The sequence below is a fragment of the Carlito syrichta genome, unplaced genomic scaffold (assembly GCF_000164805.1).
Source record: "Carlito syrichta isolate Samal-C Ts95f unplaced genomic scaffold, Tarsius_syrichta-2.0.1 Scaffold313984, whole genome shotgun sequence".
Taxonomy (NCBI): Eukaryota; Metazoa; Chordata; class Mammalia; order Primates; family Tarsiidae; genus Carlito; species Carlito syrichta.
Window position 1 is genome coordinate 73,925 of NW_007258080.1, and position 15,373 is coordinate 89,297.

The window sequence follows — 15,373 nt, forward strand, 5'->3', positions numbered from 1 at the left end:
GCACTCCAGTCTGGGCGACAGAGTGAGACTCCAACTCAAAAACAAAACAAAACAAAAAACCAAAAAAAAAAACCCCAAAACATATGCTATTAGTTTTATCAAATGTAAAATGAAAAACAGAAAATGAAAATCTACCCATAAGAAATGATTTTAGCATTTTTTTAACCAACTGTTTTAACTTGTTAAGTTAATAAGAAAAACAGGTCTCTTTATAGGAAAAAGTATTTCTATGTGACTTAAATAAAAATGGCAGCAATAAGCTTCACTGCTTAATAATTGCTCAGCCTCATTAAACCATTTGAGTACATACAAATAATAGTAAATACAATGATAAACAAACTAAATTCAAAAGGCAAATAAACTATTTGAAATGGTCAACTGATTTTACTCTTACACAATCATGGCATTTTACAGTATTAAGAGGGCTGCGATTATAAGTCAACACGTACAATTGTATTAAAAAGCAAAATGGCACCTGGTAAGCATTAATTTTTGCCTACTGAATTTGAAGTATATTTTATTAGCCAGATGAGTTAACTAATTTTAAAGCTTGATGAGTTACAGTGCACCTGGCAAAGATTAAGTAAAGTTAGAACATTTTTTGAGTGGATTGACAGTAGGAGCTAGAATTGAAATTTATTCTAGTACACTTAGAAGATAAGAGAAAAATGCATCATTGACTGGCATAAATGCAGATTTACCGCTCTTCTCCTTAGCAAGGTTAAGTTATGATTTATGCCAGAGAGGGGGAAAAAAAAAAACAGAGAGAAAGACCTAGAGATTTGTATGAGTGAAATCTGAGCATATGTTACCACAAGTCAACATCTGCATTCTCTGGGTCTAGCAGCACAGGCAGCATTTAGAGAAACTGCAGCTAAACTGGCCTATGGAAAGTGTAGGTGGGTAGGGTAGGATACGCTTTTGGTGAAGGCCTATCTTGGTTTGTATGTGTGGTTGCATGTCTCAGGCTCCTTAAATAGTTATATAGGACTCCATCCACCTGAAAATACTAAAATAGATCAGTAAGAAGATGAGATAAGAAAATAGCATAGTTGAGCGTGGTGGCCTGTGTCTGTAGTTCCAGCTACTTGGAAGGCTGAGGTGGAAGGATCACCTAAGCCCAGCAGGTCGAGGCTGTGGTGGCCATGAGCGTGCTACTGCACTCCAGCCTGGACGACAAGAGTGAGACTCCAACTGAAAAAAAAAAAAAAAAAGAAAAGGAAGAAAGAAAATAATAAAACAGATAGGAAGATGCTGGCTAACTGTTAGTAGAAATGAAAGACCAGCATGGAAAGTCAACTTGTGGTATATTTCCACTGCTAGGGGCTCAATTCTTAGCTGTTTGGGAGGGACTGACTTTCAATTAAGCAAATTGAAGCTTGAGAAAATCAGAGGAGAGACACCTTAGTTATGGAAAAAGTAGATGAAAGTATCTAGTTGTTGCCATGATAGTATCAGTGCAAGGGTCGTAATGTGGTCAGAGGGACACTTACAAGTTAGAACTGGGCAGAGTTCCATTTATCTACCATTTCCCGTTTGGAGGATGGGGCAAGGGAAGGAATGGGGTTGGGAAGAGACAAAGAAAGCACGTGACCTTCCGCATATAACCAATATGCTTGTTCTCAGAACCAGTAACCTACACATTGCTCATATCCAACAACTAGCATTACCTCTCCCCCTTTTTTACACATGCTTGATTATTAACATTTAAAACAAAATTCTATACTGTAGTTTATGAGAAGTAAGAAAGTACCTGGTTGGTGATATGTTCCTGGATATTTTCTGTAGTCACTGAAAGAGAAAGCAAAAAAGACATTTTACATTAAAAAAGCATAAAAATGAATGAAATGCAATACTGATCCTGCTCTGCTCTTAGGGAATAAAAACTCCCAAAGCAAGGATTTGTATCACAATGTGGACATTTACAATCACTCCAATAGTTAGAAAAAAAAGTCAAACCTAAATAAACTCTGTTAGGCAAAGATAACAGAAAATGGAGTGGAAATCCAATACAGGTGATACTGGCAGAAAGTATTAAACTTTGGCAGAGAAGTGATGAAGAGATGAAAAGGACCGAGAAAAATTTGAATAACTGCCAGTCAAATGTTTCCAAACAATGACAACCTGTTGAGGTATAATACGAATACTGAGCTCACAGAACCTTGAGAACTGGTTGAGGAGATCTGAGGTGGCAGAGGGTAGAAGTACTACTTTTAAAAACATTTATCTTACCTGTGAAGTGATGAAGGCATTGTTGTACTTTGTTGTTATGTTACCGCCAGAGACTGAAGCAGAAACTAACAATTCTAGAAATGACATCTTAGTTGTCAGTAGCGGGACACTGCCGGCGGAAGGGGCACTTAACATCAGTAAGGATTCCTGATCCCGACAAGGTGAAATGAGAACCAATGGGAGGTCCAAACTTCACCTGTATGATGAACATTTATGTACTTAATCCTGAATTGTACCCCACATCTTTAAATTTAAAAAAAAACCCAAAACAATGGCTATATAAACAAAAAATATACTTCTTTTTGCTGGACAAGAAAAAGAAATGGCATTTTGGTCAGGATGGAAAAAAATTAGAGTAACGCATGAAAGGCAACAAAAGAACATAAAAAATAAGAATTCTAAAATAATAATCTCCATTCATCGTGAAAATAGCCCAAAAGTGACAAAATGCCATGTAAATCTTAAATAGAAAGAAGTAAAATCCTTAGTAGTACTAAATAAACAAACAAACAAAAAAAACAGAAAAAAAAAAGAAAGAAGAAATTTTGTGGTGCCACAGTTATTAAATGTTGGTGAACACACCTAAGTGTGTTACAAACAGTTTATTAAATGTGTGGGTATTTTTTGGTAGAAAAAACAAACTTCAATTTTAACTGAGATAGTTGCAGTGTCACATGCAATTGTAAGAATGCTGACAAAGAGTCCTTGTACCCTTTATCCAGTTTCCCCTAAGGGTAATATTTTGAAAAATTATAGAACAACATAGCAACAAGGATGTTAATATTGATACTGTGAAGGAAAAGAGCATTTTCATTACCATAAGGATCCCTCCTATTGCCCATTACAGCAACATTACTCCCCTTCCACTTTCATGCCCTCCTTAATCCCTGGCAGTTACTAATCTATTCTCCATGTTTGTCATTTTATTTTCCTCCTTCCTTCCTTCCTTCCTTCCTTCCTTCCTTCCTTCCTTCCTTCCTTCCTTCCTTCCTTCCTTCCCTCCTTCCTTCCTTCCTTCCTTCCTTCCTTCCTTCCTTCCTTCCTTTCTTCTATTTTTGTTTGAGTCTCACTCTGTTACCTAGGCTGGAGTAAGTGGCACTATTATGGCTCACTGCAGCCTCAACCTCTTGGGCTCAGGTGATCTTTCCACCTCAGCTTTCCAAGTAGCTGGGACTACAGGCACATGCCAGCACACCTGGCTAATTTTTGGATTTTTTTTTTTTTTTTTTTTTTAGGAAACAAGGTCTTTCTATGTTGTCTAGGTTGGCATTTTACTGTTTCAAGAATATGACCTTTGTGGATTGGCTTTTTTCCCTTAGCATAATTCTTTGAGGCTTCATCCAGGTTGCTGTGCATAGCAATAATTGGCTTCATTTTACTGCTGGGTAGTCTTCTACGGTATGGATGTACCAAGGTTTGTTTAATCAAGCACCTATTGAAGGATATTTTGGTGGTTTCTAGGTTTTGGCTGCTATGAATAAGGCTGTTATACACATTTGCATACAGGTCTTTTTGTGAATATACGTCTTCATTTCTCTGGAATAAATGCCCAAAAGTGAAACCGCTGAGTTGTACGGTAGTTGCATCTTTAATTGTTTAAGAAACTGCCTAATTGTTTTCAAAAGGAGATACAATAAATGAAACTTACCAGTCAATTAGTCAACCAATAATAAGTATACTTTAAAATTTCACTCACAGGCTAGGTGTCATATGGGATACAGTAGAAGTGTAAGGAGCAAAGAAAATGGCATGGTAGTATTCAGAGTGGGCTATTTGATCATGCTGTCATCAGTAAATGCTTGAGGCCAGTGTCAGAGTTTCCAGATAATAAGAACCAATTTTCTTCATTTTCAAGGGCAATGCTCAATCAGATACTCTTGATATGTTTTACTATTTAGATTTCTTTTGTCAGATTATATGCAGAGTGTTTAAAGAAGAGGCAACATGGTTTGTGAGAAAAGCTTAGCCTTTGAATTATAGATCACCAGTGTTTAAATTTTGGCTCTCCAAAGAAGTGACATTTGAATTGAAATCTGAAAGGTGAGAGGGGAGTTAACCTGGCCAAGAAGAGGGGGAAGAACTTCAGGCAGAAGGAAGAGCACATGAAAAGTCCTTGTGACAGGAGGGAGCATGGAGGGTCCATAGCACAGAAAAGAGGCCAGTGTGGTAAGAGTGGAGAGGTGAGGAGGGTGTGGTGGGCAGGGGCTGCACAGGCAAGCAGGAAACATAGCAAAGAAGTCCATGTAGACCATTTTTTGAGAGATTTTTGATTACCCCAAGAGCACTGAGAAGTTGACCATTAAGGAGATTCAGGCCAAGGTGTGAGTAGGGACATTGGAGTGGCATGCACAGATTTGCATTTTTAAAAGACCACTCAATTCTGGTTGCTAAATAGAGAATAGACTGGACAGTGTGTCAGGGGTGGCAACAGCACTACAAAAATCCTAATTTTGTTTCCTTGGTAACCAAGGGAAACTTGGGGAAATTCAAGAGAAAAATAAGAGCCAAAACAATAAAATATTCACATCGTAAAAATAATGTAGCTGCCAACTGAACTCTAGAAGATGGACTAGAGGACAGCCTGATGTCTGATGTCTGCTCTGCCAATTACTAGGCATTTGATTTGGGGCCACTTACTTAATTCTCTGGCTTGTTTGACCATCTGTAAGAAAAGGAGTTAATAATGTAATCTACCCCTTCCCAGATTTGTGAGGGCTACAGTGAAATAAGGATGAATTTTGCAGGCAAAGGATGAGAGAGGGCATTCCGGGTAGTTGAGGCAGAATGAATAAATAATCAGAGACAGAGAAAAGTAGGGTGTTTTGGGGTGAACGACAAGAAGTTCCAAGTGGCTTATATAATACAAGCATATACTCTAGCCGGGAAGGATCATGGGGTGTGAGAAGAGGGAAAGACCTCAGATTTGGGAGATTGTTGACTTGGGGGGAGATTGGGGGCTTTCCAGGTGTGAGCAGCCAGCAAAGGTCTTTCAGAAGGGGATGAGGATACCAAAGCACTTCTTGGCAAAAGTGAGTTGGGTGGCAGTGTGAGGATGGGCTGACAGGGTCATGGGGGTTGCAGGCGGTGAAGAAAGCAATGAGCATGCGCAGTGTCCAGGCCAGAGGGATGAGTGCTCCAGCCCAGGCAGTGAAAGCGGGAATGGAGGGACAACCAGAGCAGGTGGCACTTCTAGGGTAGGTTCTAGAGACTGGACGCAGGAAGGACCCGAACAGGGAGCAAAGACAGCCCTCAGGTTTTTAGTTAGGGAAACTTATAGTTGGTGATACTATTAAAGATACAATGGGAGAAGGAACAGAACTTAAGAGAAAGTTATTAAGTGAGGCATTGTGCCCATAATTAAAATGAAGATATCTGTAGGTTATGGAAGCTGACATGACAATTATGATAGATAGAATAATGGCCCCCGGGATGTCCACATCTTAATCATTGTAACCTGTGAATATGACAAAGGACTTTGCAGTGACAAAGGATCTTTGCAGATATGATTCAGTTAAGGCTCTGGAGATGAGAAAATTATCTTGAATAATCTGGACATGTCCAGTGTATCACAAGAGTCCTTATATTAGAGGTACAGGAGAGTCCAAAGCAGAGAGAAGGAATGTGACAATGGTAGCAGAGAATGGAGTGATGCCATTGCTGGAAGGGGCCATGAGCCAAGGACTATGGGCAGCCTCTAGAAAGTGGAAAAAGGAAGGAAATGGACTCTCCCCTAGAGCCTCCAGAAGGAACACAGCCCTATTGATACCTTGACTGTAGTCTAATGAGACCCATCTGAACTTCTGATGAGCAGAACTGTAAGATCCATACAATTGTGTTGTTTTAAGCCATCAAGTTTGTGAGATTTTGCTATACCAGTAATAGGAAATGAATTCAAACAAGTTCTTGTGCTCTTTTTTGGCTGTTCCTCAAGGGGCAGGGAAGGAAGCACATCTCTACCAAGTAATTACTCTGTCCTGGGTCTGAGCAACACACTTCACAGACATTATGTACTTGAAACAACCCTGTGAAGTAGAGCTTATTACTCCCTCCCCCGCTTTTTTAAGATTAGGTGACCAGGGCTCAAATAATTTAAGAAAAGTGTCCAAATTTACATGACCTACTGGTAAAAGGACACCCAGCATTCTAAGAAATAATGTTGTTACTCTTAAGACACACCAACAGTCAGCTTTTAGGATAAAACCAGTCTTGTCTGTCTCATATTTGAGTCTTATCTTTTTAGTGTATGGTTAGGTGCAGAATAGAGGAAGAAAAAAATAAAAACACTTGGCAAGGTTATTGGAGTGACAGGTTAAATGGAACATAGAAACAGGTATCCCAGAATTCTTCAATTTTAATCTCATTATGTCTTTAAAAAACAGAGCAGAATCAGTTGCAGAGGAAGGTTCTGGATACTGTTGGCTCATCTTATGGTGAAGATGGTGTCAAGACACTGTTATCCATTCATGAGCACTGGGAATGGAAGATGTAGAAACACCTCCAGCCCGCTCTCACTAACATCTGAGGGGACCTATTTCTTTGATACATGAAAACTTTACCTGTACAGTGACCACTTGCATACCCAACCCTAAATTATACCCCACATCTTTAAAATAAAATAAAATAATAAAATAAAGTAAAACTGTACAAAAAGACTTATAATTCTAGGATAATTGCCTCCAAGTCTGCAAACTCTGCAGTGAGATCCAGTAGTTTTTCCTATTGTAAGTAGTTTGATTTATCACCTCAAACTGACTTAAACTCCAGGGGAAGTTCTTTTGCTGCCTAAACAGTTTAAAATAGTGGTTCTTTTTTTTTTTTTTGAGTTAGAATCTCACTCGGTCACCCAGACTGGAGTGCAACGGCCGCTCCCGGCTACCGCAGCCTCGACCTGCTAGGCTCCGGCGATCCTTCCGCCTCAGTCTTCCAAGTAGCCGGAATTACAGGCATGCACTACCACGCCCGGCTGATTTTGATTTATTGTAGAGATGAGGTCTCGCTGCCCAGACGGGTCTCGAACCCGCGGGCTCAGGCAATCCACTCACCTCAGCCTCCCAAAGGCGCGGGATTACAGGCTGAGCCATCGAGCTGGGCAAAATAGTGGTTCTTAACCTCTTTCAGGTAACAGGTCCCTTTGTGAACCTAAGAGCAGCTATGAATCTGCTTTTCAGAAAAGTGCCAACACGCAAAAGAAAATGGCAGGAGCGAACAGGCCTTTTGCAGCCATGCATGGATCTGCAAGAATCTAGAGTTCAAAGTTCATTCTGAGTGGGAGGCTCTAACATGTGAAATAATATACATATACATTCAAAATACGTAACATAAACAAACCATATGTAATGCAAAATACATTGTTTCACAGATTGTAGCTTATTTGGATAACTTTCAAGTCCCTCAAAAACATAGAATCTCTAGTTGTCTAGCCATTTCCTCTAATTTAACAAACTGAAAGTATTAAGTCCAATATCTTATAGTACAGTATATTCACTCAAAAAATATAATACCTTCAGTATGTCAGATACCTCCTATATTCTGACATAGTAATGAACACAGCGGGGCACCTCCTCTCAAGAAGGTCAGGGTCAAGTGGCAGAGAGATATAAGAAGAGATAAATTACAACACCTCCTGAGAAGTGTTTTAATAGACTGAGGAATGACATGCTGTGGGGACTCAGAGGGCACTGTGATTGGTCTTGGAAACAAATAGGTTTCTAAGAGGTGCGCTGCCTATAACCACTGTTACACTCCCACTTAACTTATGCAGAAACATATCATAAACAACCAGGAGCCACCATTTTAATTGACTTATTATAAGCCTTTTACTTAATGGAGTTGAGGAATATCTTTTGGATACAGATATCCAAATATCTAGCTTGGAATATCTATTGAATATATCTTTTGCATGTTTGAGTGAATTTTTATAGGTGAACACAAGGACTTAAAAATAAGTTCTGAGATAGGACCTGTCCTTGGGATATAGGAATCCGAATAATGAGGATGTGGAACTTGAATTAGACCTTCAAAAATGGATAGAGTTTGGAGAGAAACATGGTGGTGAACACTCCTACTAGACGAGAGGGTTTTGAGGAAAACAATACTTTCCAGGTAGTCTTGGGTAAACTGAAAACAAGTCAATTGCTTTATGTTTGAAACAATAGACAATTTGGGGATAATTATGGATGCTTTAGCAGAGGTAGGAGAGGAAGTAAGGTTAAACTGATTAATAATAATGGACAGAGTAGGGGGGAAATTGGAGAATATATGGGGGACATTGGTGGGGTGGGTAAACTAGATGACAGATTGGGACCTAGACTAGGGAGGTCAAAGTGGGAAAAAAAGGAAAAATTTTTTAAAAGTGTGCTTAAGAAATATTTGAAAGAAATTGGTAATGGATGGATATAAAGAATAAATATTAGAAAGAGACACATCTGGCTTTACTTGTTCACTTCCTCAACAAATACTGTTTGATCAGCTTTCAGGGGTCCTATCTGGGTACAAGCTCTGGAAACTCAACCATGAATAAGACAGTTGTTCCCAAATAGCCTGCTCCCTGTTCCCAAAGAGCTGTTTGGTGCTATTCCCTCCTTTTCCATGACATTGTCTTTTCAGTGCTATAATCTATGTTTTAGAATGATCCTTTCCGCAGGGATGCTCCAAGAGTTTTGAAGGTGCCATATGTGAAATCTTGAAATGGGGCAAGGAAAAGGAGATGAGATTATAAATCTATTCTTTCCCAGAGTGCAAACATGCCCATTATTTATCTGTATATATAGAGTCATTTTCTATTCTATAACTGGGGGATTCTGGAGCACCATATTTCCCCTTCTCCCTTCAAACATTATTTTAAGAAGAAACCTGAGAACTTGGAGAAGAGGGCAAATATGGTGAACTGAAACCAAGCAGGTATGGGAATTCAGTGAACTGGGGTCCTGTCTTTACTACAGCTTTTTCTCCTTTGCCTGTAGTTATTGCTTAATAAAAGGCACAGGGACCAATAAATAGCTCAAGGGAGCCAATGCAGTGTGGAAGACAGCAAGTCAGAGAAGTCCATAGGCAGTAGAACAGTGTTGCAGTGTCATTAGAATATATCTACAATTCATGCCTGCTGACCACAGCCACCACCTTGTTGAGCCTATCAACGTCTCTCCCTCGGATTATGAATTTAGCCTTCTGGGGTCTCCCTGCTTCTACTCTAACACTCTCCAGACTCTTTCTACATCTTACAGCTTTGAATCATCAGCTCCTTGCCCCCTCTTCAACCTCACCTTGCTGTCTGTTTCCCTTCCTTTCGACCCTCCAATAACTTTGGTTTTATGCTCTTTTCTGGTCTTTTTTGGCCTCTGGTCCTTTGCACATGCTGTTGTCTCTCCAATTTTGCAGGGTTGGCTCTTTCATATATTTAAAGTCTCAATTGAATATTAAGACCTCAGGGGTTCTTTCTTGGTTAGCCTATCTCCTTTTGTGATTCTTGATCTCAACCCAATGTTTGTTTCTTTCATAACACTTATCACAATTTGAAATTATTTTATTTGTAGGTCTGCTTACTTTTGTGCTTGTCTCCAAATCTCTAAGTCTCTGAGGTCAGCGATTATATCCAATTTGTATATTGTTAAATTCTCAGGATCCGGCCTAGAGCTGGCATACCCTAGATGTTAATACACGTATTTGTGAAAACACTGACCAGCAAGGACTGATTTAGAAGGTAACAGGAAAGTCTTCCAGTGACTGAGGTCAGGCAGTGATCAGTTTGGATGGTTGTCCCTTCCAAATCTCATGTTGAAATGTGATCCTTAGTATTGGAAATGAGGCTTAATAGGAGGTGATTGGATCATGGAGGTAGATGCTTCAAGAATGGCTTTGTGCCTCTCTCATGGTAATGAGTGAGTTCTCACTCTAGCTCTATTAGTTCATACAAGAGTTGGTTGTTTAAAGGAGCCTGGCACCTCCTTCCTCTCTCTTACTCTGGCTTTCACCATGTGACACACCTGCAACACTTTTGTCTTCCACCATGATTGTATGCTTCCGGAGGCCTCACTAGAAGCAGATTCCGGTGCTGTGCAGAGCCAAGAGCCAAAATAAACCTTTTATCTCCTTGTAAGTGACCCAGCCTCAGGTGTTCCTTTATAGCAACATAAAGCAGACTCATACAGCAGTCAGTTGAGTATCAGGGGGACAAGGGAGCGAGATTGTTCATTTCTATGAGTTACAACCATTTAAATATGAGAAAAAACTATCTCTTCCCTTGAGCTACTAAAACTCTTATAAATTAAAAAATACAAATAATTATATTATTATTGTGTGGCCCTGGTGGTTATGATTACTGCTAATGATAATGCTTCTCCTGCTTATAGATAGTCTCAGCCTGGTGGGGATGTAAATGTTCTCTGGCCTGTGCAAGAAAAAAGGAGGGAATCCCACTTAAGGAAAACCTAAGTCATTCCCAAATTTATTCAAATCATATTTGAAAAGGGGGAATGGAATTTAGGGGGATATATTTTAACTGTATCAGTCTTTGCTAATAAAAGATTAAGAAGTATGCGGTTTAGCATCTTTTAATTATTTTTTTTCTGGCATCTTGAATATACAATGTTTGAAATCTCTGCTGGATCAACATTATTTTGCTCAGAGGTTTGTGGACTTTGCATACTGATTCTTTCCTGTTTCCAACTACATTTGCTTTTAGGCTATTTTTATTCACTTTAAAGGAATTTTAATAACTTTCTGTTGACAGCATGGACAGCTGGTCTTGAGAATTAAAGAAAATTCACTTGCTGACTGAGGAAGGAAGTGACATCAATGAGCTTCTAAAGTCAGCCCAGGGGGGGAAATTGGCTGGTGAGAGAGTAGCCTTTCATTGCACTGTATTTATCGAGCTATGCCTTGAGATGCAAATTGCTGTATCAATCAAACCTGTGGTGCCTACCTCCAACCAGCTCAGTGCAAACTGAAGGAACAATGCCCTGAAACACTGAGAATAAAAAGGATGAGGGGCGCAGGAACCCAGAGGCTAAGTGAATTACAGGCGCTCAGAATGCTGTCTCACCCAGCCAGCTGATATTTATTCTCTGTCAAGCCTCAGTTTCTTTGTCTAGAAAATGAGTCTGATGTAACCTGTTGGTTGAAGTCAGTCTGTTTCTTTGACAGATGGCTAGGAAGACCATGTACTAATATAGATAGTGTAGACATGCTATCTCAGTGCGTTTATCCCAAAAGAGCTATCAATTGCTTTTTATCCTTTACCGATAGCTATTTAGAAACACGGGTTTTTAGGTGTCATAAATAGCTACTACCTTGATCTCTTATTTTAAAAATCTCTATTTGCAGTTTATAACTATATGGCAGAAAAAGTCGGGCACCAAATCTGGACTTTAATAATGGCAATAGTAATAACAATTATCACCATCATAATAACAAATGACTTAATTCTCACTGTCATCAGAGAATTTCTCACTGGAGCTGCAGTTACCCATTTTTTAAAAATAGCTACAGGCCAGGCTTGGTGGCTCAGCCTGTAATCCCGCGCTTTGGAAGGCCGAGGTGAGTGGATTGCCTGAGCCCGCGGGTTCAAGACCTGCCTGGGCAACGTGGTGAGACCTCCTCTCTACAATAAATAAATAAAAAAAATTAGCCGGGCAAGGTAGCACACGCCTGTAGTTCCAGCTACTTGGAAGGCTGAGGCGGAGGGATCGCCGGAGCCCAGCAGGTCGAGCCTGCGGTGGCCGGGAGTGGCCACCGCACTCCAGTCTGGGTGACAGAGTGAGACTCCAACTTGGAAAAAAATATATATATATAGCTACAGCGTGAGTGAATTGTGTGTGTATGTATGGGTTGTGTCGTGTGAACACGCATGTGTGTATACATCCACACCTGTGCAAAAGAGAAGCAGAAAAGTACTTATAACTTGTGGTTATAAGATTAAAAATTAAGTTGCTGCTTATTTATTTATTACTTTGTTCTAAAAACTGTGGGAAGTGGCTACAGTGATGGTTTAATAACAGTTTAATAATTAGAATTTGAGTTAGCAATCTAGAATCATAGAAATTAATTTAGCCCAAGAGATGCTGGCCTCTTTTCCTTGTCTATAAACATATTTAGGGTATTCAATTAAACTTTTAAACTTTTATGAGCTTAAATATACAACTTGAGTCAATAGAAAATGGTGGAATAGCCTGGGTACCTTGGCAAGACCTCATCTCCAAAATAAATAAAAAATTAGCCTGGTGTGATAGCGCGTGCCTGTAGTTCTGGCTACTTGGAAGGCTGAGGTGGAAGGATCGCTGGAGACCAGTAGGTTGACGCTGGGGTGGCCATGAGCATGCTACTGCACTCCAGCCTGGGCGAGAGTGAGACTCTGAATAAAAAAAAAACAAAACCAAAAATAAACAAACAAAAAAACCGCTACAATGTTAGCTGGGTACAGTGACTCATGCCTGTAATCTCAGCACTTTGGGAGGCTGAGGCAAGTGGATTGCCTGAGCCCAGGGGTTTGGGACCAGCTTGGGCAACTTGGCGAGACCTCGTCTCTACAATAAATCAAAAAACTAGCCAGGCATGGTGGCACACGTCTGTGGTTACAGATACTTGGAAAGCTGAGGCAGAAGGATTGCCAGAGCCCAGCAGATCGAAGCTAGGGTGGCCATGAGCATGCCACTGCACTCCAGCCTGGGCGACAGAGTGAGACTTCGACTAAAAAAAAAAAAAAAAATTGGTTAAGTAAAGAAAAATAGCTGCCATAGTCTTTATGCCAAAGATGTGTCAGACTGCCCCCAAACCTGGTAATGCTTTGACTGTCACTAAACGTGTTGTGGGATCCTACAACAAATTTAAATGAGTGTCTATCCCGGGCAAGGCAATATGTTTCATAAGAGACAGCAATTGATTTGGGTAGGATATTTACAGAAGCAGATTAGAGGGACAGTATTTCACCTGGAAGGCAAAGCATAAGCAAAAGCACAAAACTTATGAATGTCTAAGGAAACAGTTCTTCTGGACTTAAGGGTAGTCTTTATATTGATGAGTAATAAAAGACAAAGCACAAAGTATATGATGGACCAATTGTTGTTGAGGCCTCTAAATACTTATGGAAAGATGTCTGACATACATTTGATAAGGAAGTCCTTGAAGACTTTTGAGCTAGGAAGCGATCAAAGTGGTGTCTTAGGATGGTGAACCCAACAGTGCTGTGGCTTGAGGATGGGGGATGCTGGCAAGGAGATGGAAGCGGGCAGATGAACATGGGACACATGGTGTGAACAGAACACACTTGACAGTTCAGATGGGGGAAATAAGTGAGACAGGAGAAAGCGAGGAATAAAGCAGGAGCAAGATTTTAAGCTTGGTTACTTGGGAGAAGATGCTCTTGATGCAAAGGTGGGAATAAAAAGACACCTGCACATGTATTGTTGCACTATTCACAGTAGCAAAAACATGGAACCCACCCGACTGCCCACCAAAAGTGGACGAGATAAAGAAAATGTGGTACATATATACACAGTGGAGTATTACACAGCCATAAAGAGCAAAAATCATGAACTTCACAGTAAACTGGATGGTGCTAGAGACCATCATACTTAGTGATCTATCACAGAAACAAAGAACTGAATACCACATGTTCTCATCCATAAGTGGGACCTGAACATTAATCACATTAGTACAAGGGAGAGATCAGCAGTTGATGGACACTGGCAGGGGTGGGAGGGAGGGGCCCCATATCATCACAAAGGGTACCTGGTCCTAATCCAGGGGAAGTGAGGCCAGTTGGAGGCCCAAACTTCACCTGCACATAGACCACTTATGTACCTAATCCTCACTTGTAATCTCATCTCTATAATAAAAAAAAAAGTTATAAAACAAAAACACTAAAAAAAGTTAGGTCTCATTTAAAGAAGTAAATTTGGTAACAGTGGAGGTGGGATGATAAACTCAGTTCAACATTTGCTCAGTTTAAAATATCAGCAAAACATCCTGGAGGAGGCAGAAATTCAGCTCAGGAAAAAGTGAGAGGTAAATACTGGGCAACCTCCTGCAGAGAAATAATAGGGGAAATAACAACATAGGAGAATCCTGTTGAAATATAAAAGGTGAAATAAATATCATGATTAGAACTTTGGAAAACAGTTGTACTTTGTTTGTATTTTAAAAATTTGATGATGCCTTAGACAATGGAATGCAAAATTTACAACATCCACAGTAAATAAGAAGAGACACCTTCTCTAAGTTACCACAAAGATTTACTCTCAGGAACTGGCAAATTTGAAGTTTGGTGTAAGAGCTTAAAGTCTCACTGGTTGTGGAGTTAAAAAGCATTTGTGGGCAACCCCCTTGGGTCCCCACCCACTGTGGGAGTTTTTCTGTCTTCTCAATAAATCCTGGTTTCCAAAAGAAAAAAAAAAATTTGCAAGTTTTAGTAGAAAAAATTTAGGCCAATTTCCTTATTTGTAAACTGAGGCGAATGGTGTTGAGAATTTATCTGAGGACAACAACCAAACTAAGGGCAGAGTGGAGTCTGGAACACTGATTTTGGAAATGGTCAAGAGTGGAGAACAAGCAGTCAGAATGTCTGGGTCTGAAACCCAGTTCCCTGATGACCTGTCTGGGTTGCCTTGGGCAAGTAACCACCTCTCAACTAAGGATAACAACAAACATATAGAGTCATTTTTGATGATCCATCAGGTTCACCTATGTAAAGGGCTTGCTACAAAACCTAGCATCACTGATGATGCTTGGTCCAGTTCGCTTTCCTTGCATCACAGACTGCCCAAACTAAGGATAATAAAACCTGACTAGAAAATCCAGGTGGAAGCTGATTTTTGAATGTGGTTTAGAAGAGTAAGTACAAATTTCAAGACAGCAACATATGCTATCCCGGAATGATCAGGGAGTATGGAAGAGAACTGGAAATAATAATATGTAATTTTAGTGTCAAAAAAGAGTCAAGTTTAAGTGATTAAATATAGTCAAGAACTTTAGCTTAGTCAAATAAATAAAAATTAAAATGCTTCGATTCCTATTTTCACTTTAAGGCACAAATGCACCAACATGAATCCACATTCTGTTCTTGGCCTTCCTTCCCCAGAACGCCAAATCGCATGGGAGAAAGACTGGCTATTTTCAGTGAATGGAGGAGACCAGCTGAGTAAAAGGC

The 15,373-nt window shown here is 39.9% G+C and overlaps 1 protein-coding gene across 1 annotated transcript in view; it reads right to left on the reverse strand.

Moving 5' to 3' along the window:
• The window catches only part of CHST9 (carbohydrate sulfotransferase 9), a 123,667-nt gene that overhangs the window by 31,949 nt on the left and 76,345 nt on the right, over positions 1 to 15,373 (reverse strand). The window contains exon 2 of the mRNA XM_021718898.1: positions 1,754 to 1,791. Coding sequence (XP_021574573.1) covers positions 1,754 to 1,791 — 38 coding nt within the window. The remainder of the gene's footprint in view (positions 1 to 1,753; positions 1,792 to 15,373) is intronic.